Genomic DNA, 27,548 nt, shown 5'->3' on the forward strand with positions numbered 1-27,548 from the left:
CCTGATTCATTTATGGATAGATGATGACACTCTGTACTGACCAATCAGCAGCCAGTATCAGTGTTATCATCTCAAATTTGCACATGCATAAACACATACATCCCTATAGGCTAAAATCCTGAATCACAAGTGTTAATAACAGCACAGCATGAAAAGCAACCATATCTCCCACAAACAAATGACTCAGAGGTGATTCAATGCGCGAAAAGTGGGTCATTGTTTCAGAGGAAACACTTGAGCAGGCTTCAGATGGGCTGTGCTTTCTGGGAAGGCTGAAATCTTCATGTCAGTCTCGTGAGGACACACATGTGTCTCAGCAGCTCTATAGGATTACCACATACTAAGCCTCTTTAGAAAATCACTTTAAAAAGACGCAACAAACCTCATGTAGTAATAACACAAACCTACATGTAATTCAAGTGAAAAGCACAGATGGTTGCTTGTTTTGTTTTTAAATGTGACTTTATGGAAATTCAAGTGTTAAGGCCTCGAATGAGGCCATTAAATACATTTTTTTTATCTGGGAAACAGGCCACGGTTTGAAATGCATAGTCTGAAATATTTACATTCTCCAACCTACTAAGCAAAAACAGACATTTTAATATCCAAAACATAAGCATATGCTAATTGATGAGGACTGACACAAAGACTTCCGCTTGGCTAATATTAGCAATGACCCAGAAAGATTACAGATTAGATTTATTTTCAACAAAATCGCAACACACACGGTCTTTGCTAATTTTATACTTTATTTTACTTTAAATGTAATCGATTAAAGTGAAATAAAAGAGCGAAATGTCGAGCTCCGTTCTTACTGATGTAACGGTTAGCTGCGAGGCTAACCTAACGTTGAGCTAACACCAACGCAGAGCGATTATTTCCACGACGTTATAGATGTAAAATATAACATTTATAATAACATACATATTTTATGTTAGTTTCACAGATGGGTTTAAGAAAATAAAAGATATATTAATGTATATCTAAATTATGGTCGACGACAAAACCTGTTTTGCTCTAATGCTAATTAGCTCACCGTAGTTCGAGCTTTAGACGGAGTTAGACAAAAATACAACCCTAAATCCGCGTCAACACACATATATTTAAATATCAAAAGGGTTGACTTACTGGAATATGCTTACTCATTGAAGATTGTAGCTTAATCATGAAGCCGCTCCGGAGAATAATTGTTGTGGTGTTTGACCATACAGCGCTACCGTGTATGTGACGAGAGTCTCCGGTAACCGGTTATAGCTGGACTCAAAAAACCGCACCCTACGACGCACACACAACCGTACTCGGTTTACATCTACACAAAATTACGCAGATTTTTTATTTAGAACACTATATTTATTAACAACATTTTTATTTACAATTTTACCTCATGAAACGTTACAAAAATTAGTTTTTATTTAATTCAATTACATTCTATTCTAAACACATCCTACAATAAATATGATTATTGATAAAATACTTATACTTAAAAATGTATAAACAAATCAAAACAAAATACAGTTTATTGTGTATTTAATTATATTTATATTCTAAACACATATGCCTTAAATAAATATTTAATATTTTAATAAAATTAATTTAATTATTATTATTATTTCAAATGTTATTAAACAAAACGTTACAAAATAAATCGTTTATGACATGCATATTCTAATCACATCCTATAATTTAAATAAAAATGTTATTATAACAATAATACTTAAAATGTATTAAATAAAAAAGTAGTAAATAAACTTTTAAATTAAATTAAAGTTTAATTACATTCATATTCTAGAATCTAGATGATGCCCAATTACAGTCAATAGCAACAGGAAATGTGGAAAAGCACATACAAATATTGCCAGGAAGAATACAAGTTTTTATCAAGGCCGAAGGAGGCCATAAAATATATATATATATATATTTTTTTTTTTTTTCCGGGTTATTATGTGTAAATAAATACTATTTAGTTGCTTTAGTTTGTTATTTGCTTAATAAATGATAATAACGTTATTAGTTTATAAACAAGTTTAATTTTTATGCCTTTCTTGTAGAACACTAGATTTATTAACAATAATATTTTATTGACAATTTTACAACATGAAACGTTACAAAATCAAGTGCATAATAAGTAGAATTACATTCTAAACACATCCTACAATAAATATGATTATTAATAAAATGATACTTCTTTTTTTAAAAATTACTAAATAAATCAAAACAAAATGCAGTTTATCATGTATTTAAATATATGTATATTCTAAACACATATGCCTTAAATAAATATTTAATATTTCAATAAAATTAATTTAATTATTATTATTATTATTTCAAATGTTATTAAACAAAACGTTACAAAATAAATCATTTATCACATACTTTATTACATGCATATTCTAAACACATCCTATAATTTAAATAAAAATGTTATTATAACAATAATACTTAAAATGTATTAAATAAAAAAGTAGAAAATAATTTCGACTTCTTGGAAACATGTAAGTATCTTCTGTAGCTTCTGAAGGGCAGTACTAAATGAAAAAAAAAAGATATGTAGGCAAAATAGGATAAATGTACACATCTTCATTCTGTTCAAAAGTTTTCACCCCTGGCTCTTAATGTATTGTGTTTCCTTCTGGAGCATCAGTGAGCGTTTGAACCTTCTGTAATAGTTTCCTCAGTTATCCTCAGTGTGAAAAGATGGATCTCAGATTCATACAGTTATGGTTGGAAAGGTTCAAACACAAAAATGCTGAAAAACCAAAGAATTTGTGTGACTTAAAGGATTTTTCTGAAGAACAGCAGGAAGTTTAACTGTTTAAGACAAACAAGGGACTCATGAACAAATATCACAAAAAACAGCTGTGGATTCTATATACAGTATTAAAAATCAAGTGTATGTAAACTATAAATTCTAATATTTTTCTTTTGTAAACTATATTTAAATGCCTTTTATGTGAAATTTCAGGTCAGTACTAAAAAAAAAGCATTTTGTTTGATCCCTCTTATTTTGGTAAAATAATTAACATTCTGCAGATTCTGCATGGTGTATGTAACTTTTGACCTCAACTGTATATGGCTGGCTTAAAACGAACACAAAATAGGTTGGAAATTAAAAATCAGAGACATAGAGACACCAGCAATAATCAAAAAGTAAACATTTATAAATAAGAAATTTAATACATGTTAATTATTTAAATATTGTTTATTAAACATATTAATAAATGTTCATTTCCAACCTATTTGGGTTCATTTTGAGCAAGAAATATAGTATTTTTAAACAGTAGTTGAGTTAAATGAAACATTTATCCCAAATTGGGTTGGTTTTAACCCAGCATTGTTTTTTAAAGTGAAAGACTTGTCTTTATTCATTTATGTTTCCATTATAAGCAGTTTGGTATTCTGTTAAATAACCTTTTAGTCAAACAACTGCATCTTTCTAGAGATTTGATGAATAATGTGTTGTAGGCTGAAAACAGCTGATGTGCAGAAGCTCACAATAGATGAGTGGGACTGAACAGACTGGATAGTTCATGCATTTGGTTGGGGTGAAAGGGAGCAGATTGGCTTGTCTCAGTCTCTGTTAGTCAGTTGTGTGAGCCACTTGAATTGGAGCAGATGGTTATGAGTTTTCAAACATTCACATAAAAAACAGAGCATTATGCAGGAATCAGAAGAATCCAGAGACATGGTAAATCTAAAAAATTGAAATGATTTGACATTTGTTCATTTTTTGATGTCTACGGTTGATTAAAGCTATTTCAACTTCTTTAGGAAAAAATTCCAGACCAGGTGGATGGAGGAAATATGAGTACAGGAAAGAAGAATACAGATCCACGAGAGAAGCGTCTTTCCTCGTCTGACTGGGACAGAAAAGGGACATCTATACCCTTAGTGCCGTCAAACGTACCAATTCCAGGCCCCACAAACGACCCCATCATCATTTCCATCGGCCCTCCGCATCGTTGTCCCTCTGTTTCCAGTGAGTCCCAGTACCAGGGTCTCTCAAGAGAAGACGACTACACCAACAAGCATGGATGGAGAAGGAAGAACTTGCAATTCCAGTCAACTGGTGAGGGTGGCGTCCCCAAACAAACAATGGATGAACTTAAAAGTGTGTTGCGTGAGAGCTCCATACTTGGTGCAAAAGGCCAAGATGAAAGAAGGAGCTACCCTCCGGGTCAAAGAGTGGACTGCAAGCCAGACCATACTCCATCTAAGAGTTTTACCACTTTCAAGCCCCTTTCAGAAGCTAGGAGAGCATCCAGACTCAGAGAAGGAAGTTCTGGCTGGGAATCTGGCGGGTCTTCGATGACCGATGGACCTCCAGGGAGGTCCTCTGGTATGAGTTCACCCACTACTGAGACATCCCACTGGGAGGAAGCTGGCACTTCACACTCAGGTCAGAAATATGATTTACAGTATGGTTGACTCAACTGAACACATTTATTTGCTCATCCATCTGTCTATTATTTCATATTCCCAACAGACAAGGAGAGCTCACAGGCACTCTCTTTTGCATCTCAAAGCTTCATTTCTGATGTTGAGCGCATAAAGCAGCAAATTGCCAGGGAAAACATAAGCTTTGTTCGCTTTGAGGCCAGTGATCTTCATGGCTTGTCCCGATCCAAGACAGTTCCAGCTCGATTCTTTCATGTAAATGCCTCTTATTGATTTTATATATATTTTTATGTAAACTCATGTCCCAGTCACATTTTCTTGGTTACTAACAAATATATTTTTACATTAACAATATAATCAATCTTCTATTTATTAAAGCCAAGTATGAATCTAATCAAGTTAGTGTTGTGATGCCTTTTACATTTATTCCAAAGTAATAACTCAAGGCAGTAACTATTTAAACAATATATTTTATTTGTGAACTTATGTTTAGCTATTCTTTAAAACAGTTATCTTTTACTATTTTTGAACTTTTCGGATCATCAGTCATCAAAGTTTGGTCACAGACACAGAGATTTACTTAAAATTTCACCAAGATCATGTTTCCGTGTCATTTATGTCTTATTTTGACATTACAAAATGATTTTTTTTTATCTTATTAATGCAGCATACAGTTGAAGTCAAAAGTTTACATGCACCTTGCAGAATCTGCAAAATGTTAATTATTTTAGCAATGCCCGCAATTCTTCAGAAAAAATCCTTCAGCATTTTTTGTGTATTTGAACTCTTTCCAACAATGACTGTTTTGAGATTCATCTTTTCACACCGAGGACAACTGAGGGACTCATATGCAACTATCACAGGAGGTTCAAACACTCACTGATGCTTCAGAAGGAAAAACGATGCATTTAGAGCCGGGGAGTGAAAACTTTTGGAAAGTGAAGATCAGGGTAAATTGAATTTATTTTGTCTTCTGGGAAACATGTAACTATCTTCTGTAGCTTCTAAAGGGCAGTACTAAATAATAATAAAAAAAACATATTTAGGCAAAATAAGAAAAGTGTAGGCTACACATCTTTATTCTGTTCAAAAGTTTACACCCCTTTTAATGGCTTCCTTCTGGAGCATCAGTAAGCGTTTGAACCTTCTGTAATAGTTGCATATGAGTCCCTCAGTTGTCCTCAGTGCGAAAAGGTGGATTTTAAAATCATACAGTCATTGTTGGAAAGGATTCAAATACACAAAAATGCCGAAAAACCAAATAATTTGTGTGACCTGAAGGACTTTTCTGAAGAACAGCGGGCAGTTTAACAGTTCAGGACAAACAAGGGACTCATAAACTATCATTAAGCACAGCTTTGGATCATTCAGGTAACAACACACTATTAAGAACTATTATTTTCTCTTGTTGACTATATGTAAACGTCTTTTATGTGACATACCTTATTCAGGTCAGTAATAAATTAAAAATAACATGCATTTTGTTTAATCGCTCATATAATGATCCCTCTCCGAAACTTTTGACCTTAACGGTATTGTTGATTCAGACTGATTTGTGAACGTGGAACGTGCACAAACACAAGAGGCTGGATTTATCATATGAACCAATCACAGCCAAACATAACCAGTCATATCTAATCATATCGCAATGCAGGCATTGCTACTTTTTTTGCAGTAAAACATAGATAAAGAACAAAGATAAACAACAATATATTTACTGAGAAGCAACCCTGCGTAAGGTAATAAGACTTGTTAGCCAATGAGAAAACTAGTTGGCCCTTAGTGTGTGGATGACGACATAGTTGAGGGTTGGTAGCAAGACAGTTTACATTGATGACTGCTTAGTGTTCCTTGTAATAATTGTCGTATTTTTACGATAAAGTACTCAATAACATTACTCATTATTGACACCACAGGAAAAAGCGGTGTATGGCATCCCTATGCCGAGAAGCTACCTGGAGTTAACCCTAAGCCCCAAAGTCAACGAAGTTGATCATCCGAGCGCAGCCAACTTTAGCAGTGATGTCCTCCTGGTTGCAGATCTCTCCACGTTCCGAATCCTTCCCTGGGCGGACGAGACCGCTCGTTTTATTTGTGACCCCTGCACGATTACCGGAGTGCCACTGCGAACATCACCCCGCCTCATAGCCAAGCAGATGCTCGGCCAACTCCAGAGCATGGGATTCTCTCTCCATTCTTCCTTCACATATGAGTGCTGTATCTTCGGAGCCCCTGAACGAGTGGGACCTAAAGCTGTGTTCTTCCCTGCCACCACGCTGTTGAGCACCTACGACCTACCCTTCCTCCAGCAGCTTGTCAGGGATATGTACTACATGGGAGTTGACGTCGAAAGCTTCTCATCCGCAAACGGACCGGGACAGATGGAGATCTGCTTCAAACCGCGGTTCGGAATCGACGCCGCCGACAGCGCCTTCACCTTCCGCACAGGAATCAAAGAGATGGCCAGGAACTCTGACTACATCGCTACGTTTTTCACAGACGACAACATCCACAATTCCGGGTTGCTCTCCCATAGCCTTTGGGATGCCAGTGGGAGAAAAAGCCTTTTCCACTCAGGCAACGGGGAACTTTCGGAGATCGGCAGAAAGTGGCTTTCGGGTCTCCTCCAGCACTCAGCCGCTTTGAGCTGCCTCTTGGCCCCGGGGATTGGCTGTCGAAACCAGCTTTCCAAAGAAAAGAAAAACTCCAAGAACCTTCTTTACGCCACATGCGGCTGTAACAACAACAGCTGCGCCTTCAACGTAAAGGTTCATGGTGGACGGGAGACTCACATCGATAACAAGCTGGGTTCAGCAATGGCCAACCCTTATGTCGTGTTGGCGGCCACGATAGCAGCAGGACTGGATGGTATTAGACGTAATCTAAATACCGAACAGGTTCTAAGCAAAGCTCCTGGTCAGCAGAAACAGTTTCCGATCCCTGTTAAACTGGATGATGCTTTAGTGGCTCTGGCGGAGGACAGTGTGATTTGTGGTGCGCTGGGAGAGCCTTTCGTGCAGTATTTTATTGCCATGAAGCATGTCGAGATTGAGACCGAAGAGCAGGATGCAGACAAGAACAAGGGACTTGAGTATTTTATTTAACTTCTGAATTTGCTGAATGATTTTGTGTATTTGATCCCAAGAAAATACCTTCCTTGCAAACAAGAGTTCAAAATAAAATCATACAACTGACTGATATCTGCTGCAGACCGACTGATTTCATTTACAGCATTAATGGGCCTAAATGGTGTAAACTTTAAGGTCGACTTGAACTTCAGAAGTAATAGTGATGTGTTTTTACGAATAGATAATCTCTTTGAAGTTCGAACTCTTCAAAATTGTTGAGCTGGGACCTGGAATATGGGTGGAAAAACTAGAATACAGTTTGGTCAGTTACCCAGATGAGCGGCCATATTGGAGGTACTCGGATGTAAACAACAGCATGGACTGCACGACTATTGCACTACTGAATATGTTGTTCTGCTAATTTATGCTGTCTAAACCATGGGAAAAATGTGTGGAAGCAGCTAAATCATATAGAGAAGGACTTAATAAGTAGGAAAGGGTGCAATATTTGAACAGATTAAAGTTAATAGGTGGTAAAGATACGTTCAAGCAGTATTAATTAAAGTTGCAAGCAGCGCTGAAAGGGCCCTCACACCCAGGCGAAAAGCGGCGAACAGTGAGCAATATGCATTTAAAGTGGTAAATATAGGAGGAATATGTCAAAGTCAATTATATGTGCCAAACTTCCTGCTGCCAGTTGATGGTGCTATGACTGTAACTGAATATTGGCCTTTAGACGCCTTCAGGCCAGGACTCTTTGGTGCAGACTGGACATTGCATGTTTATGTAAGTGTAAAACAAGTAATTTCCTGTTGCCACTACGTGGCGCAAAGATAATAAGTGAATATTGGCCTTTAGATGTGTTCAGGCCAGTACTCTTATCGAATGTGTGAAGTTTAGGGCTGGTCGGACATTGTATGGCTGAGTTATAACTACTTCTTTTTCCATAGCGAAACTGTCAGGGTGCCACAGTCACGCCCTTTAATGAAAAATCAAGATCTTCGCAATTTAACATGGCAAAGAGATAGACCAAATATAATGTTGTTCTCATTAAATCTCTAGGAGGAGTTTGTTACAGCGTAAAACAGCAGGCCAGCAGGTGGCGTTATGACAATACCTGAATATGGGCATGTGTTAGGGACAAGACTTTTATTAAACATGACGTTTGGGGCAGATCAGCAGATTAAATCAACTTCCTTTTTCATGGCGAAACATCCTACGTTTGTCAGGACGCCACAGACACACCCTTCAATGAAAACTCAAGATCTTCGCCTTGTCCCTAACACATGCCCATATTCAGTTATCAGTTACACAGACCAAATTTGGAGTCAAAAGAGGAGTCACTCTAGCTAACGCCACAAAATTTGCTGAGAAAATTCCAAATAGCAGACTTGATACTGGGGGACTTTTTGTAGGTATTGCTGTGTTACATGTGTCTACTATGTGAAACATAGCTCGTTTAAATTTTATAGGTGGTGCTTTCAAGCCATTTTGCCACACCCTCTTCTGAAACCCATATCGGACGTAAATTTTCCTCACTTTTGCAGTGTGTGTTTTATGAGTTTTCGAGCATGAAACTTTGCCTGTTTACCTTATTTTTGTCGTAAGAACGGGGTGTGACCATATGTAAATTTAACGTGTCTGGCTTCCTGTCTCCAATTGGGATGTCAAATCCTGAAGGCCACTGTCCTGCAGAGTTTAGCTCCTAAACAAGCTAATCAAGGTCTTATAGGGCAGGTGTTTAGAGGCAAGTTGGAACTAAACTTTGCAGGACAGTGGCCCTCCAGGACCGAGTTTGGACACCCCTGTCTTAGACAATCTGGAGACATATTAGAATGACCTTTTGGGACATAAACGAAGAGACAAAATTCAACTCAGACTACTGAAGATCCACTCCAGAGAGGAGACGGCTGATTTTTATTGGCACCAACAAGCATTTGAAGGGTACAGAACAAAAAGACAGTGGTGGCCTTGATGTGATGATTTTTGACCACCCCAACAGCACTTCAGCAACTTTCTTATCATTTGGCTGCGAAAGCAATACATAAAACACAATCTTCCTAATTTTGGACTCTATTTCAGAGATGAAAACTGGTACATTGGAGTAAAGGACTCTTCCCTCAGACATTTAACCTCACAATTGTACCAGTGATAGATCCTGATTTGTAGACTACTGCAGCAAACTAAAACAGATCATCTTCAGTTGATTTGAATTGAAAGACTATACATCAGCTCTATCAATACTTCACGTATCTTCGGATTCTAGAAGCCATAGTTTACTAGTTACTTCTTAGTAGGGGTAGGGGATCGCATGGATCTTGGCGGGGTGGGAGATCTCATGGATCTGGGCGGGGTGGGTGATTTAGGAGCTGGAGTTGGAGTGGGAGATTTCACAGAGGGAGGTGGAGTAGGGGTTGGGGACTTCACGGAGGGTGTAGGAGTTTGAGGAGTCGGGGTCTTTGCGGCCTGTGGAGCGGGTGTAGCTGGCTTGGGGGTAACGACGGGCTTGGACATCTGTCCCAGTTTGGGCTCAGGGATATCTTCGCCTTGTTTGTAGACGCTGACTGTGATCTCCACAAATTCACCTCCGTACTTGTTCCGCACATTGATGCTGTACTTTCCAGAATCTTCCACATACACACTTTTGATAGTGAGGCTGGAGAACTTGCCACCCTCGAAGGTGATCTTGTAGCGGTCGTCCGACACAACTTCCTGCTCATTCTTAAACCAGGTGACCTCTGGGCTGGGGTCACCCCACACTGTGCAAGTTAGACTCAGGCTCTGCAAAGGACACAAAGTATGTGCGGATGCACTATGAATTAATCTCTGAACACTTCATGACAACTCAGTTCACTTGTTGGTCTTTGCACCATTAAAACATCCTGCAAGTTTCACAGCTTAAAACAGGAGTTCTCAACTCTGGCCCTCGAGGTCCATTTTCCTGCAGACTTTAGCTCCAACCCTAATCAAACACACCTGAACAAGCTAATCAAGCTCTTCATCATTACTAGAAAGTTACAGGCAGGTGAGTTTGATCAAGGTTGTAGGTAAACTCTGCAGGAAAGTGGACCTCGAGGGCCAGAGTTGAGAACCTCTGGCTTAAAACATCCTTCGTATCACGAACAAAGCATGGTCCTTCAGAACTCATTCTAATATTCTGATCTGCTGCTCAAAAAAACACTGGTGACCCTGGACCACAAAACCAGAAGTGAACTTCTCTTTTAAAAACAGGTCATTTTAGACAGAGGGTCAGAATGAGGGTTGAAAATAATACTTTTTCCACTTATTTATTTGTTTTTTGTGCAAAAAGCTTTATTAACATTATAAGTAAACTTTAGAAACATATTAAGATAGTAAAAAATCCATGTCATGACCCCTTTAAAAGGAAACCCCAAGTGTAGTTTTAGAGAACATGGGAAAAGAAAGATATACTACCTTCTTCTCCATAATGGTGACAACATCTGGCAGGCCACCAACCACTCTACCACGGTCTACAGAGGGCAAATAGTTCATATAACACATTTGGACACTATTTCCAACTTAAGCAAATCAAAATAATTAATAGGTTTCTGTAAAAAGTAACATTGACTTATATATAATAATAATAATAATAAACAGTCTGTATGAAAATTCAGGTCAGAATTCTGGGATCTGAATACATTTCTAAACTGATTTAATGAGATTATTGTCATTGTATAAAGCTTTACACTCGATTATACTTCCAAGTATGCATGAATACCGGATTAGAGCCCTATTAAAGTTGCATTTGAGCAGTTCTCAGAAATACTCACTCTTCTCAGCAAAGGCAGCAGCTCTGATGAAAGAAAGAGAGAGAGAGAGAGAGAGAAAATATGAGTGTTTGGCTTTATTTCTGAGCTGAGAGAATTTTTGAGCTGAGAGAATAAAGCGAAACAATTTGGAATCTCTTACTTAAGTCTTTGGAATTCTGCATAAGCATCAGTGTATGCTGTTAGAATGAAGAAACACATTATAAATAACACATTATAAAAGAGTCAATGACAAATGTGTTTCCATGACAAAACTGTAATCATAGAAAATGGTCTTTCTAGTATTTGTATTAATGAATTGTATTTTTAACCTTTTTAAGGCGAGGCACTGCAGGTGAATAGGGTAAAGCAAAATAATCTGCCAATGGGGTAAGAAAAATAATCTAGTTGTCTGCTTGAAATAAGATTTTTTTTCTTACCCCATTGGCAGATTATTGTGCTTGTTTTAAGCAAAAACTCACTTAGTTTTGACTTGTTTTTCCTAAAAACAAGACAATAATTTTTACTTGTCTAGAAAATCCTTCCTGATTCAAGAATTTTTAGACATTTTGGCTGGAAACAAGACAGAAAATCTAAGTAAGAAAAGCATTTTTTTGCAGTGTGCCCTTTAAAAATATGTATTGTAATTTAAATCTGACACAAATAGATAAAGTGCTATAAAGGAAACACTTAACGGTATCTTTTGAATGTTTTCTTTCTACTAGTCTGAAAAAACATTTTATGAAACACCTAAAAGCCCAAAATCTCAAACTTGACAGGTGCATGAAAACAGTGTTTTCGCCTGCAGTGTCTCCCCTTAATGTTTATTTTTTATGTCAAATTCTGAGCCTATAGTATTAAGCAGTCCAGTTTCCACTTGCCTTGTCCAGACAGGTCAAAGGTGCGAGAGTGTGATTTTTTCCCATCATGAATCTCAATGGTATAAGAACCCTTTTCCTTATCTGTGGGCTCACAGATCTGCATCCAGGCCATCTCAGATGTGCCTCCAATTCTCATCTTCTCTGAGGAGGAGATCTTACTCTCTCTAAAGCGAAAACCACACAAGAAAGTCACTAACATTGGCTATAACCCATGAACATGTATTCCTGTAAAATTCAGCTTTTATCTTTGAAGCATATAAAGTGGTGTGAAAAAGGAAAAATTGTTGGCCCCCTTAATGATTTTTTTGCAAGTTTGTCACACTTTAATGTTTCAGATCATCAAATTTAAATATTAATCAAAGATAACACAAGTAAACATAACATGCAGTTTTTAAATGAAGGGAAAAATAAAAAATGCAAACCCACATGGCCCTGTGTGAAAAAGTGTTTGCCACCCATAACTGTGGTTGATCGCACCTGAGTTCAGTTTCTCTAGCCACAGCCAGGCCTGATTACTGCCACACCTGTTCGCAATCAAGAAATCACTTAAATAGGACCTGCCTGACAAAGTGAAGTAGACCAAAAGATCCTAGAAAGCTACACATCATGTTGAGATCCAAAGAAATTCAGGAACAAATGAGAAAGAAAGTAATTGAGATCTATCAGTCTGTAAAAGGTTATAAAGCCATTTCTAAAGCTTTGGGACTCCAGCAAACCACAGTGAGAGCCATTATCCACAAATGGAAAAGCAATGAACATTGGTGAACCTTCCCAGGAGTTGCCGGCTGACCAAAATTACGATGACTCATCCAAGATGGCACAGAAGACCCCACAACAACATGTAAAGAACTGCAGGCCTCTCTTGCCTCAGTTAAGGTCAGTGTTCATGACTCCACCATAAGAAAGAGACTGGGCAAAAATGGCCTGCATAGCAGAGTTCCAAGATGAAAACCGCTGCTGAGTGAAAAGAACATAAAGGCTCGTCTCAGTTTTTCCAGAACACATCTTGATGATCCCCGAGACTTTTGGAAAAACTCTGTGGACTGACCAGACAAAAGTTGAACTTTTTGGAAGGTGTGTGTCCCATTACATCTGGCGTAAAAGTAACACAGCATTTCAGAAAAAGAACATCATACCAACAGTAAAATATGGTGGTGGTAGTGTGATGGTCTGGGGCTGTTTTGCTGCTTCTGGACCTGGAAGACTGAAGGACAATGTCCGGCCATCTGTTTGTGACCTCAAGCTGAAGCGAACTTGGGTTCTGCAGCAGGACAATGATCCAAAACACACCAGCAAATCCACCTGTGAATGGCTGAAGAAAAACAAAATGCTCGAAAACCCTCCAATGTGGCTCCAAGATGAGTGGGCCAAAATTCCTGCACAGTGCTGTAACAGACTCATTTCAAGTTATCACAAACGCTTGATTGCAGTCGTTGCTGCTAAGGGTGGCCCAACCAGTTATTAAGTTTAGGGGGCAAACACTTTTTCACACAGGGCCATGTGGGTTTGGATTTTGTTTTCCCTTCATAACAAAAAACTTAGGCTGAGGCTTTTATCATGTGGATATACCTATGGAACCAGCTAGTTTTCATCTCCTCTGTGTAGTACTTCATGTAGCATTGCAGTCTGATACCCTCTGGTGTGCACTGAAGAACCAAGTCAGAGGCAGATGAACCTGTAACAAAACACAAAACATTTAAACTACAATAGTAGTAACAATAGTAGCCAGTTCATAAAATGAAAATGAAAGTGTAACCAACATACCAGAAATACTGGCGATGGCGTTGATGATATCCTCAAACACTGATAAAAAAAGAGAATAAAAAATTAATAATCATGACAAATAGTGTTTAAATCTATTTTTTATTATCGGGTGTCTATAAATCAACTACTGTTTAAAAGTTTAAAATGCTCACCAAGGTGGCATTTATTTGACCAAAAATGCAGTAATATTGTGAAATATTATTATATTTTAAAATAACGATTTTCTATTTTAATATATTTTAAAATGTAATCTATTCCTGTGATCAAAGCTGAGTTTTTAGTATCATTACTCCAGTCTTCCATGTAGTGTTGTTTTTGGCGGCCTGTTTTAATTTTAGTTTTAGTCTAGTCTTTGTGTAAAGCTGTCATTTTATTTTATTTTTTCGTTTTCGTCACATTCATAATCTTTTTAGTCTAGTCAAGATTCAGTCAACTAAAAGTCTGAGCATTTTAGTCTTATTTTAGTCAGAATTATCCATTACTATTTTCGTCTACTTTTTCGCCTGATGACATTTTAGTTTAGTTTTAGTCGACGAAAACTGGTGACATTTTAGTCTAGTTTTAGTAGACGAAATCTGATGACATTTTAGTCTAGTTTTAGTCAAACGAAAACAGACGACATTTTAGTCTAGTTTTAGTAGACGAAAACTGATGACATTTTAGTCTAGTTTTAGTCAACGAAAACTGGTGACATTTTAGTCTAGTTTTAGTCAACGAAAACTGGTGACATTTTAGTCTAGTTTTAGTCAACGAAAACTGGTGACATTTTAGTCTAGTTTTAGTCAACGAAAACTGATGACATTTTAGTCTAGTTTTAGTCAATGAAAACTGGTGACATTTTAGTCTAGTTTTAGTCAACGAAAACAGATGACATTTTAGTCTAGTTTTAGTCAACGAAAACTGGTGACATTTTAGTCTAGTTTTAGTCAACGAAAACTGATGACATTTTAGTCTAGTTTTAGTCAACGAAAACTGATGACATTTTAGTCTAGTTTTAGTCAACGAAAACTGGTGACATTTTAGTCTAGTTTTAGTAGACGAAAACTGATGACATTTTAGTCTAGTTTTAGTCAACGAAAACTGGTGACATTTTAGTCTAGTTTTAGTCGACGAAAACTGGTGACATTTTAGTCTAGTTTTAGTCAACGAAAACTGATGACATTTTAGTCTAGTTTTAGTCAACGAAAACTGGTGACATTTTAGTCTAGTTTTAGTAGACGAAAACTGATGACATTTTAGTCTAGTTTTAGTCGACGAAAACTGATGACATTTTAGTCTAGTTTTAGTCAACGAAAACTGGTGACATTTTAGTCTAGTTTTAGTCGACGAAAACTGGTGACATTTTAGTCTAGTTTTAGTAGACGAAATCTGATGACATTTTAGTCTAGTTTTAGTCAAACGAAAACAGATGACATTTTAGTCTAGTTTTAGTAGACGAAAACTGATGACATTTTAGTCTAGTTTTAGTCAACGAAAACTGGTGACATTTTAGTCTAGTTTTAGTCAACGAAAACTGGTGACATTTTAGTCTAGTTTTAGTCAACGAAAACTGATGACATTTTAGTCTAGTTTTAGTCAATGAAAACTGGTGACATTTTAGTCTAGTTTTAGTCAACGAAAACAGATGACATTTTAGTCTAGTTTTAGTCAACGAAAACTGGTGACATTTTAGTCTAGTTTTAGTCAACGAAAACTGATGACATTTTAGTCTAGTTTTAGTCAACGAAAACTGATGACATTTTAGTCTAGTTTTAGTCAACGAAAACTGGTGACATTTTAGTCTAGTTTTAGTAGACGAAAACTGATGACATTTTAGTCTAGTTTTAGTCAACGAAAACTGATGACATTTTAGTCTAGTTTTAGTCAACGAAAACTGGTGACATTTTAGTCTAGTTTTAGTAGACGAAAACTGATGACATTTTAGTCTAGTTTTAGTCAACGAAAACTGATGACATTTTAGTCTAGTTTTAGTCAACGAAAACTGGTGACATTTTAGTCTAGTTTTAGTAGACGAAAACTGATGACATTTTAGTCTAGTTTTAGTCAACGAAAACTGGTGACATTTTAGTCTAGTTTTAGTCAACGAAAACAGATGACATTTTAGTCTAGTTTTAGTCAACGAAAACTGGTGACATTTTAGTCTAGTTTTAGTCAACGAAAACTGGTGACATTTTAGTCTAGTTTTAGTAGACGAAAACTGATGACATTTTAGTCTAGTTTTAGTCAACGAAAACTGATGACATTTTAGTCTAGTGTCCAGAATTTAATGTGCCCAGAATTTTTTTTTATTTACATTTAGTCATTTAATAGTGTGAAGAGAAGTGGTCCAAGAACTGAGCCCTGAGGAACCCCAGTAGCTAGATGTTGTGACTTGGACACCTCACCCCTTCAAGATACCTTGAAGGACCTATCTGAGAGGTCCTGTGACCCCGAAACCTTTAGACTGTTATTTATATGAATAAAACGCATATCTTATAATATAGAAATGAGTACCTTTGCCAGAAATATCATAGACAGAGGTGTCTTTTCCACGATCATCGCCCAGTACAGCTTTGTAAATGCCCTGGTCTTTCCTGGAGAACTGTTGGAACAAAAAATAGTTACAATAAAATCGAAGCAATTATTAATACTACATTTATGTTAATGCATTATAAACTCTGGAATGCTGGTTATCATACCATGGGGATTGGAAGAGAGCAAGATCCAGACATTGGGTTTGGTGCAACATCAACAGTAATTTCTTCATCTTCTTTAAACCAGGTAAATTTAGTCTCTTTTTTCACATTGGCAAGCTACAGTGTAAACATATGGCAAGAGAAATGATATGAGACTCTGGTATCAATGTTACATATGTTGTTCTTAACATTTCTGGGATGCATTTACCTTGCAGACAAGCATCACTGTGCAATCATCTGTCACATGGAAAGACAGGTATTCTGAGAAGTGAGGGCCTGAGAACAAGAGAAAAAATAAAAACTGACATTACAAACAGTACAGAGAATACACATAAGTTTGTCATTTTTGTGGTTTTTATGTTGTATCACAAACCTTGTTTTCTAATGTGCTCCTTTCTTTGGAAGTCCGCTTCCTTCAAAGCAACTTTGAATGCTAAGATTAGAAAAAGACAGGTTTTTATATTTCTGTATTCCACAACTGCACTGTGACTGGACTTTTACTTTAAGACACTGTTAAGCCCTTACCGTCTCCCACAAGAACCAGTGAGCTTTGGCTCTTGGCCTTGCCATCGTGGATCTGAATGGTGTAAGTGCCTTCATTGGCCCTGGTGAAGTGCTCAATAGTCATCTGGATGATGCCAGTATTAGCATCATGGCTGATTTTGTAACCCTAAACACAGTAAAATCATTTAAAATATAGATTTAGGGTTAAATAAAGTTCACTTTTAGAATAAAAATGTCCTATAACATCCAAGATGTTCATGTCTTTCTTTCTCCAATCACAAAGAAATTATGTTTTTTTGAGGAAAGCATTCCAGGATCATATAGTGGACTTCTATGGTGGCCAGCAGAGCTAGTGCAGGATGAGCATTTGTGGTTAAAAAGTGTCTACATTTTTATTTTATAAATAAAATGGAACATGGTTTCACTAGATAAGACCCTTATTCCTTGGCTGGAATTGTGTAGATCTTTGAAGCTGCATTGAAACTGCAATTTGGACCTTCAACCCATTGGGCACCATAGAAGTCCACTATATAGAGAAAAATCCTGGAATGTTTTTCTTAAAAACCTTAATTTCTTTGCGACTGAAGAAAGACATGAACATCTTGGATGACAAAGGGGTGAGTAAATTACTAGGAAATTTTTATCCTGGAAGTGAACTAATCCTGTAACGGTGACTATAATTAAAAAAAAGTAAATAAAATAAAAATAATGCATAATAACAATAACTGCCTATGTTTTTGCCTATTTGTATTTGTATTATTTATTAGAATTGTTTTTTTACATAATATCCAAATATAAATAAAGATAATAAATCATAACTGGCTAATTTTGGTTATTGGTTGTAAATATAGTTTGAAGGTTTTTGGGAAACACTGACATATATCATATGAGAATTTTGGAGCAGTGAAGTGCTGGTCTTTACCTCAGCGCTTGTGATGGCTTTGTCATTGACGATGAACCTGTAGTTGACAGAGGAGGACAACTTCAGAGCCTGAACCCAGAAACGCACGTGACCCTTCTCCAAAATCTCATAGTTCAGCTCCGTCTTCAGTGGCACAACTGATAAAAAAGTAAAAAGTCATTTTAACACCAAATCATTTAGAAAATCTCGAAGCTCGTGACATGGCAACCAAAAACTCACTGGGATGTTTGATGTTGTAGCTCAGCTCAAGCATTTTTTTCAGCTCTGTAAGAGATAACATATTAGTTCATATTAATTGAACTTCTTCATACTGTAAGTATAAAGACAAGGATATTTAAACACAGTCTCTCACCTTCTTCATTGACAGAGTAACTGGATGAAACTCCTTCTGTATCGCTCACCGCAACAGAGTAGATGCCCAAATCCTCCTTCTCAGCATTTACAAATGTCAGCTTTGAGCTTGAAAGAACACATTGAAGCTTGTTAATATACAACACTTTGCTACAGAACTTCAGTATGTAATGATACTGTACTTGTATTCGTACCCAGGGGCGCCGCCCGCAATTTTGGGCCCTATGACAAAATATGAGGTTGGGCCCCCCTACCACACAAAAGCAGATCTCTGGGGGCCCCTAAAAGGCGTGGGCCCTTAGAATTGTCCTAACTTACCCCCCCTTATTGGCGCCCCTGTTCGTACCCCTTCATTTTTTCACAATTTGTTAGGTTGCAGCCTTATGTTGAACTGTTTTAAATGACTTTTTCCCCACATTAATTAACATGCCATATACGATAATGATAAAGCACAAACCAATAAACCAATAATAAACATGGCAATTTTTTTCAAAATAAAACACTGAAATAAGTACATTGCATAAGTATTTATACCCTTAACTCAGTACTTAGTTGAAGCCCCTTTACAGCCTCAAGTCTTTTTGGTATGATGCGACAAGCTTTGCACATCTGCATTTGGCAATTATCTGCCATTCTTTCTGCCATGCAAGCTCTGTCAGCGTGGATGGAGCAGATGCACATTTTCAGGTTTCTCCAGAAATTTTTGGCTCTGGCTGGGCCACTCAAGGACATTCACAGAGTTGTCTATAAGCCACTCTTACTGTGCGCTTTGGCCATTATACTGTTGGAAGGTGAACCTTCTGCCCAGTCTGAGGTTCTGAATACTCTGGACTGGGTTTTCATTATGGCTATCTCTGTTGAGCTTTCCTTCTACTCTGACGAGTCCCTCATTAGCTGCCACTGAAAACCAGCACACTTTATTGTTGGGACGGTACTCTTCAGGTGATGAGCAGTGCCTGGTTTCCTTCAAACATGATGCTTGGAAATGAGGTTCATCAGACCAGAGATTCTTATTTTTCACAATTTGAGAGTTCTTTAGTTGCTTTGTTGGAAAGTGTGTTTTCATGTGTCTTCACTGGGGAGAGGATTGAGTTTGGCCACACTGCCATAAAGATCGGATTGGTGGAGTGTTGCAGTGATGTTTGTCCTTTTGTAGGTTTCTCAGCTGTTAGACCTTTTATTAAGACGAGTGTGCCTTTCTAAATCATACCCATTCAATTGAATTTGCCACAGGTTAACTCCACTCAAAGTGTGGTAACATCTGCAAGCTATATGCTTCTGAGCAAAATTTCAAGTGTCCCAGAAACTTCTAATAAATTTGCAAAGTTGTTACAAACCTGTTTTGTGCTGTGTAATTATTGTGTATGGAGTGTATATTGATGTGGAAAAACAGTAATTTAAAGCAGTTTAACATAAGGCAAAAAATTAAAGGGTATTAATACTTTTGCAAGGCACTGTATGCAACACAGTCTCATGACAATTCCAAGTATTGTTATTGCAATTTTCAGTTTGTATAAAAAAGTTTTATTTAGGGGTGGACCTTGGTGGTGACATTTTATCCAAAAGTTATAAGTTTCTAAACAAGTCAGATTGTATAAACTCACTTTCACTATACTAATTCTTATGAGACTGGTTGAATAAATGACAAAATCCACACAGATCAGACATACTTTCTTCCAGTGGATGTGATGGAGACCCTGCTTGATTCAGTGATTTCTTTGTAGGACTTGGACCATGTGAACTTAGAGGTCTCAGCAACTTCACAAGCTTCAAAGTTCAAGAAAATGTCTCCAGTCTCCTCATCCACACCACATACAATCTCCTTTGTACCTTAAAAACAAAACAACACAAAATAATATCAAAATAAGAATCTGTATCTATCATAATCCACATTTTGCCGTCCAATGAAATTGGACCCCATTTGCTTTCAATGTAAACAGCAGCTTGGAAATCCTGCTAAACATCAACTGTGTTCCAAACAAGAAAGAAATATGGGTTTGGAATAAAACCTATATGTTAAAGGGGTCATCGGATACAAAACTCACTTTTACATGATGTTTGAACATTAATGTGTGTTGGCAGTTTGTGTACACAACCACCCTACAATGATAAAAATCCACCCAGTGGTATTTCTTTAATATTTAATCTTTTTAAAATGGTCATTCTCAGCTTTTTGTCGGTGTGACGACACACAGACAGAGGCCACTCCCACGATAGTTGATTGACATGAGCGCCTTACCTTAGACCCGCCCTCACAGAGCTGAAACAATCCGACTCCGATCGCCATTGTGTGTCTCTAATTGAGCGACTGAGGTGTTCTGTTGTTGGATGTAATAATGAACATAGCAATCATTTACTCCCAACATCTGAGCCGCTGAAGACGCAGAGGATACCGTTACTTTCGTTTTTAAAAAGGAAAGCGCCGATCCTGATCCACATATCTGTCTGTGTTCGTGCCAATCATTTCTGATGCAGCTTCACCCACAGCAGAAGTGATTATAAGGATTTTTTTATGCATCTTTGCAAACGGCCTTTCTTAATAATGTGCTTGTTGGCATGTTTCGCCGCTGAACTAAATGCGTCTAAAGTAAACATTATGGCTCATAATCCCACATCAGAGAGGGGCGGGGCAAGTAGAGCTCATTTGCATTTAAAGGCACCATGCAATAAAATGAGTTGCTTTTTTGCAGAGCTGATTTTGACAAGGTAAAAAGGTGTTTTATTACACTACAATTGAGAATTTTTAACCAAAGTATATTATAGACTTTTCATTAAGACCCTAAAGAATCATATGAACTTGTGGAAAATAGGCATCCGATGACCCCTTTAAAGGAACACTCCACTTTTTTTGGAAATAGGCTCATTCTCCAACTCCCCCTGAGTTAATAAGTTGATTTTTACCGTTTTGAAATCCATTCAGCCGTTCTCCTGTTCTGGCAATATCACTTTTAGCATAGCTTAGCATAGATCATTGAATCCTATTAGACCAGTAGCATCGCGTTCAAAAATGACCAACGAGTTTCCATATTTGTTGTATTTAAAACTTGACTCTTCTGCAGTTATATCGTGTACTAAGACCAGTGGAAATGCAAAGCTGTGAGTTTCTATGTTGATAGGTTTAGGAACTACACTTCCATTCCGGCGTAATAGTCAAGGAAGTTTGCAGCCGTAATTTGGCCGAAGCAGGCGGAGTATTATCAGAAATGAGTTCCCAGCTAGTTTAGCATTTGCACATGTGCTGCGTGGTATTACTGCTCCTGCTTCAGCCTTATTACGGCAGCAAACTTCCTTGACTATTACGCCGGAATGGGAGTGTAGTTCCTAATCTTATCACCCTAGAAAATTGAAGCTTTGCATTTCCACCGGTCTTAGTACACGATATAACTACAGAAGAGTCAAGTTTTAAATAGGACAAATATCGAAACTCGTTGGTCATTTTTGAACGCGATGCTACTGGTCTAATAGGATTCAATGATCTATGCTAAGCTATGCTAAAAGTGATATCGCCAGAACAGGAGAACGGCTGAATGGATTTCAAAACGGTAAAAATCAACATATTAACTCGTGGGGAGTTCGAGAATGAGCCTATTTCCAAAAAAAGTGGAGTGTTCCTTTAAAGAATGCTTGTTGAGGAGTGATTACAGTTGCAGTACTGCAGTTACCTGGCAGTGCTTTTGCACATACAGGATCGGACACATCTGAGGCTTTTCCAACACCTTTAGCATTCACAGCCCGCACTCTGAAGACATATGATGCACCAGTCTCTAGTCCAGACACCTACAGATCAGTGTTTAAACATATTCATTTCACATTTCACATGTTATCATTTTTCCATTTTGCAACAAAATGAGGGGTTTTGTGTGATACCTTCAGGTAACAATGCCCAATTGGTTCAGCATTCACAGCGGCAAAATCTGATGAGCCCTTCTTAGCCATGTCCACAAAGTAGCCAGTAATAGGACAATCTCCGGCGTACACAGGAGCCTTCCACTGCACCAGGATGGAGGTATCACGCACCTCCCAAAAACTAATGTCATAGGCTGGGCCTGATAACAAAAAGAGGAATTATGAATTGATAGTTCATGTTTATCTCAGTGCAGTTATTATTTTTTCATCTTTACCCACCGGGTTCAGCCATTGTCCAGGCCTCACAAGCAAAAGCTTTACTAGGCTCAGATGGCAGGCCAACTCCGGCCAAGTTAGCAGCCTGAACCTTGAACTCATAGAAAACTCCAGCAGTCAGATTCTCCACCTGAAGACAGATGTTAAAAATATAAATCAATCTGGGAGATGCAAAACAACGGTATACATTTAGAATAGATTTTTATACATCTCTAAAGATAATTTGTAATCCAAAGTTCTTGAATACATATTGAGAAATTTATTCATGGGGCCGGGCGTATCAACTGGCAGACGAGATGAGTCCATTGTCCAAAGAAATTTATATCAAGCACATCAGGGTCAGCGTTTGAGTGCAGTCGTGCATGTAGTGATGAAAGCAGAGATCAACGAAACAATGGCATTACGTTGGGGTTACGTCACAATACTGTAAAGATACGTTTTTTCTATATACTCTATTTTTTATAAATATTTATGTTTTAAACCATGAAGGTGAGCCAATGGATATCACACAGGCAACGTGAAAACTGTGCAATATGTGAAAGCGAAAGTAAAAACGCTGCAGTAATGGTGCACATTCTCACAGAGACAACAAGAGACGAATCTACTTCATACGATGATATTAATTTACTCCCCTAATTTTGCTCTTGTGGCCCAAACATGGTGGAGGAAAAAAATATAAGATACATATTTTCTGTTAGCCATTGCTGCCATTTTCAATCAGCCCGTACGTCTGCTGTTGTTAAAAAAGACCAATGGGAAAATCAATCCATGGTTTTAAGCAGTAAGAGTTGTAAACGTGAACTGATGGATTGACAAGATAATGTGTTATTAAAATTTAAACAATTAAGGCAGTAAAATATATGTATATGTTATTTAATTAATATAATACTTGTTTGATAATAACTGAATTAAAATAAGAATTGATGCTTTTGACTCTTGAAGGCTGAAATGTGAAGTTTATCTTTTAATACATTTTTTTTTTATTTTGTGAAACTCATGCTTTTTACAGTCATTTTATTTATTTATTCATTTATTTTTTGTGTGCAGGTCCTAAAAAAGGTCTTTAAAAGTCTAGAATTTAAGCTTAAATATCCTGCAGATACCCTGATATCACCAAAACCATTAATTGTTTTTATATATAAGTGTCCGGACCTCGGCTGGTGTAGAGGGTTCATTACTGGACCTTGAGCCATTTTAGTTGAAGACCTCTGATGTAAAACATACCGTGAAGGTCCTGTGGGCAGCCGGATTGGGGCTAACCTCCTTCCAGTCCACTAATCCTGCCTCACGCTTATCTAGGTAATAAGATGTGATCTTAGAGCCACCCGTGTTTTTGGGGCGTTTCCAGGCCAGGGTCATGGAGGATCCATTACAGTTCAGCAGAGCAATGCCGTATGGGGCAGAGGGAGTAGCTGATCATATGGGACAGAGAGAGAGAGGTATTCAGTAAGAGGAATAAACATTCTGTTGATCACATACAATATGAGCTCCTAGAGCCATAGTGGATTAAATAATAATTAGGTGCAAGATTAAATCAATGACTGTGACATTATATTCAGTGATACTAATAGAGTGATTGGTTACAGATATCACACACACATTCACAAACAGCCAAGACTTAATGTGCCTACAATGAGTGTGCCTCACACTGCCACTGAAGTGACTTTACCATTTATATATTGTGTGAAAAAGCTGATTTTATTAGGCTTGTGTTTGTATATCAGGAGCAGTTGTGCTAAATCACTTTATAAATGGAAAAACATCACATACGTACCATACTCCACTGCCCCAACTGTATAAGATAGCATAAGTGTTTAAATGGAAACGACTTTAAAACATGGAGCTTCATTGAAATGTTAAATTAGAAATTGTATGATTTCTAAAATAAAACATCAGTGCACAAAGTCTTTTTTTCCCATTTAAACCAGTTTGACACACATATGTGACCCTAGACCACAAAACCAGTCATAAGGGTTTTGAAATTGAGATTATTACATCTGAAATAATCTGAAATCTGAATAAATAAGATTTCCATTGATGTATGGTTTGTTAGGATAGGACACTATTTGGCCGAGATACAACTACTTAAAAATCTGAATGTGAGAGTGCAAAAAAAATCTAAATACTGAAAAAGTTGTCCAATTGATGTTCTTAGCAATGCATATTAAAAATCAAAAATTAGGTTTTGATATATTTACATATATCTACATTAATTACTCACCCTCATGTCATTCCAAACCTGTAAGACCTTTATTCATCTTAGGAACACAAATAAAGATATTTTTGATGAAATCTGAGAGCTCTAGAGGTCTTTTAGCCGGTCATGTAACTGAAAACAATTGCTACACCTTGAACATTTTACTATTTATACTCTCTATTATAAGTTCCCTCTCAGTCGGTCTCTTCGACGTCACGTCGGAGACCGACGAATTGGGATATCGCTTTAGAGATACCAATCCTCTTCGTGTGTAAACTAAACGAGCCAATGCACATTGGCATGCATGATTGCATCCAGCTGTCGCTGATCACAGCGTGAGCATAAATACACAGCAGGTGCAATGCATAGACAGCATTTCGCATCGGAGCCGATCTTTTCATGAGAGACGCAACGAGCCATTTCTTCTTCAAAGAACTCTTCACTGCGGTGTTGGCGGTACGGCGCGTCAGCGGTGGTGGTCTCCTGTGGGTGGAAAAAGCGCGCAGTCAAGGATTGCACTACCTGCCTTCTGTGTCGCAGCGGCCATCTCCCCTGTGTGCTTCAGCACTAGAGCAGTTTCTAAAAGAGTATCACGGGTGAACGTCTTTTTAAAGACGAGGTGTTTGAAACACAATGCCATTTCACCCGTACGTTTCTGGATGCGGTCGTTACCTGGCGCCAGGTGATGGTCACGATCGCTGTCTGACGTGTCTGGGTATTGAGCACGCTCAGGCGGCGTTTGTGGATGAGTCATGCCGTCATTGCGGCGGCATGTCCATCACGGAGCTGCGGACCAGACTCTGCTTCCTGCAAAGGGGCGGGGTGCCAGTTCCTCTGCCCAGATCTACCGTTCCCCCCGGCAAACGCCGGGGGGACTCTACCTCTGGCAGAGGGCTGACTGGTCTGACGGTGACGGTGGGGAATTTCCCGGCGGACGATCCGCTGGGGGTTCCTCCTTCCACCGACAGTCCGTTCCATCTGGAGCTCCCAGAAGAGTGTTCTGGTCCTCCTCGTGAGGTACCGCTCATTACTTTTGGGGCTCCCCCTGACGACCGGATGTCAATCGCTGCATCGGGAGGTGAGCCAGACTTCTCGGGGGAGGACGATTCCGGATCGCTGCCGTCTGCTGGGCGGTCAGCGGTGCCGGATACCGACCCCGAGATGATGGCTATGCTTGCCCGGGCCGCCGAGAAGGTAGGGCTTGAATGGAACCCTCCATCACGTCCCGACCCCTCTCGGCTGGATGACTGGTATCTTGGGGTGGCTCGCGCTGGTTCTCAGCGTCCCACCCCAGTGCCCTTCTTCCCGGAGGTGCATGATGAGCTTACTGGGACGTGGACGGCACCTTTTACTGCCAGAAACCGCTCCAGTGGCACGTCCTCCCTCACCACCCTTGATGGCAGACCAGCGCGGGGGTACGCGGCTGTCCCGCCGGTGGAGCGTGCGGTGGCGATGCAATTGTGTCCCGGCGCCGCTTCCACTTGGCGGGGCAACCCGTTGCTCCCCTCCCGGGCCTGTAGGCACTCGTCGGCTCTGATCGGCAGTGCCTACACGGCTTGTGGCGCTGCTGGCTCCGCCCTACACGCTATGGCGTTGTTACAGGTCCATCAGGCCCAGGCACTGAAGGACCTGTACGAGGGTGGTCACGACCCGGAAGTTCTACATGAACTCCGTATCGCTACGGACCTCGCGCTACGAGCGACGAAGGTTATGGCGCGGTCTCTGGGTCGTGCGATGTCCACGATGGTGGTCCAGGAACGCCATCTCTGGCTGTGTCTGGCCGACATGAGGGAAGCAGACAAGGTCAGGTTCCTGAATGCCCCCGTGTCCCAGACCGGCCTCTTCGGCGACGCAGTCGAAAACTTCGCCCAGCAGTTTTCGGCCGCCCAGAAGCAGACTGAGGCCATCAGTCATATCCTGCCCCGGCGTGCTCCCGCTGCTGCCTCCACCCAGCCGGCGGCGGCACCTCGGTCTGCTCGTCGCCGAGGGCGGCCCTCTGTCTCCGCCCCCGCTCCACAGCAGCCCGCGCAGCAGCCTTCACAGCGGCGCCGTGGAGCCGGTCGCAGGGCGGCCGCCCCGCCCGTCCAGGCTCCCACCAAGACCAGTGGGAAACGCAAGAACAAGCGTCCCTGAGACGGGCGACCCAGAGATGGAGGAAGCTGCTCTTCGGGAGATGGTGAACGCACCACTCCCTCCCCCGGAGGAGGGCCGGGCGGAGAATCTTTTGTTCCCTTTAAAAAAGTTTCTTTTAAGAAACCCGTCATCGGCCTCACGGCCGGTGACACCCAAATTTTCAATAAAAGAGCAGTTTCTACTATCTCTGGGTCCCCAGAGGGGACAGCGGGGACAGCGGGTGTTGCACCTCCGCCTCCGCCTCCGAAAGTCGCGGAGGCGGCCCTTGTTCCCCTCAAGGAACAGGGCGTTCGTATCCTCAACTACCTCGACGACTGGCTGATACTAGCACACTCTCGAGAGCAGTTATGCGAACACAGGGACCTGGTGTTGGCACACCTCGCCCGCTTGGGCCTTCGGGTCAACTGGGAAAAGAGCAAACTCTCCCCCATGCAGAGGATCTCTTTTCTTGGTGTGGAACTGGACTCGGTCAGCCAAACAGCTCGCCTCACGCAAGAGCGGGCTCAGTCGGTGCTGAACTGCTTGAATACGTTCAAGAGCAGAGAAGTGGTCCCACTGAAACAGTTTCAGAGGCTCCTGGGGCATATGGCAGCAGCTACGGCAGTTTTACCGCTTGGTCTGCTCCATATGAGACCACTTCAGCACTGGCTTCGTGGCCGAGTCCCGAGGAGAGCGTGGCAGCGCGGCACTCTCCGGGTCAAAGTAACCTCGGCCTGTCGCCTAACCTTCACCCCGTGGTCAGACCTAGCTTTTCTTCGGGCAGGAGTCC

General features: G+C 39.5%; 2 protein-coding genes across 2 annotated transcripts in view; one reads left to right on the forward strand and one right to left on the reverse strand.

The window, feature by feature from the left end:
* Window positions 1-3,537: 3,537 nt before the first annotated feature.
* On the forward strand, window positions 3,538-7,595 carry lgsn (lengsin, lens protein with glutamine synthetase domain). Its single transcript, XM_073826176.1, has 4 exons — window positions 3,538-3,685; window positions 3,769-4,396; window positions 4,484-4,650; window positions 6,312-7,595. Exons 1-4 carry the CDS (start codon window positions 3,656-3,658, stop codon window positions 7,497-7,499), a joined length of 2,013 nt encoding a protein of 670 aa, XP_073682277.1. The 5' UTR covers window positions 3,538-3,655; the 3' UTR covers window positions 7,500-7,595.
* A 1,751-nt stretch (window positions 7,596-9,346) lies between these two features.
* Window positions 9,347-27,548, reverse strand: part of myom2a (myomesin 2a) — a 53,607-nt gene continuing 35,405 nt past the window's right edge. The window contains exons 15-34 of the mRNA XM_073825413.1: window positions 23,674-23,861; window positions 22,453-22,579; window positions 22,195-22,373; window positions 21,990-22,104; window positions 19,998-20,157; window positions 18,329-18,435; window positions 18,196-18,240; window positions 17,977-18,113; window positions 17,076-17,220; window positions 16,924-16,983; window positions 16,759-16,826; window positions 16,554-16,667; window positions 16,369-16,456; window positions 13,876-13,914; window positions 13,681-13,786; window positions 12,112-12,275; window positions 11,394-11,430; window positions 11,255-11,277; window positions 10,899-10,954; window positions 9,347-10,244 (exon numbers count right to left, since the gene is read on the reverse strand). Coding sequence (XP_073681514.1) covers window positions 9,747-10,244; window positions 10,899-10,954; window positions 11,255-11,277; window positions 11,394-11,430; window positions 12,112-12,275; window positions 13,681-13,786; window positions 13,876-13,914; window positions 16,369-16,456; window positions 16,554-16,667; window positions 16,759-16,826; window positions 16,924-16,983; window positions 17,076-17,220; window positions 17,977-18,113; window positions 18,196-18,240; window positions 18,329-18,435; window positions 19,998-20,157; window positions 21,990-22,104; window positions 22,195-22,373; window positions 22,453-22,579; window positions 23,674-23,861 — 2,456 coding nt within the window. The 3' untranslated portion in view covers window positions 9,347-9,746. The remainder of the gene's footprint in view (window positions 10,245-10,898; window positions 10,955-11,254; window positions 11,278-11,393; window positions 11,431-12,111; window positions 12,276-13,680; window positions 13,787-13,875; window positions 13,915-16,368; window positions 16,457-16,553; window positions 16,668-16,758; window positions 16,827-16,923; window positions 16,984-17,075; window positions 17,221-17,976; window positions 18,114-18,195; window positions 18,241-18,328; window positions 18,436-19,997; window positions 20,158-21,989; window positions 22,105-22,194; window positions 22,374-22,452; window positions 22,580-23,673; window positions 23,862-27,548) is intronic.

Source organism: Garra rufa, chromosome 20 (genome assembly GCF_049309525.1).
Source record: "Garra rufa chromosome 20, GarRuf1.0, whole genome shotgun sequence".
In the NCBI taxonomy this organism is placed as follows: domain Eukaryota; kingdom Metazoa; phylum Chordata; class Actinopteri; order Cypriniformes; family Cyprinidae; genus Garra; species Garra rufa.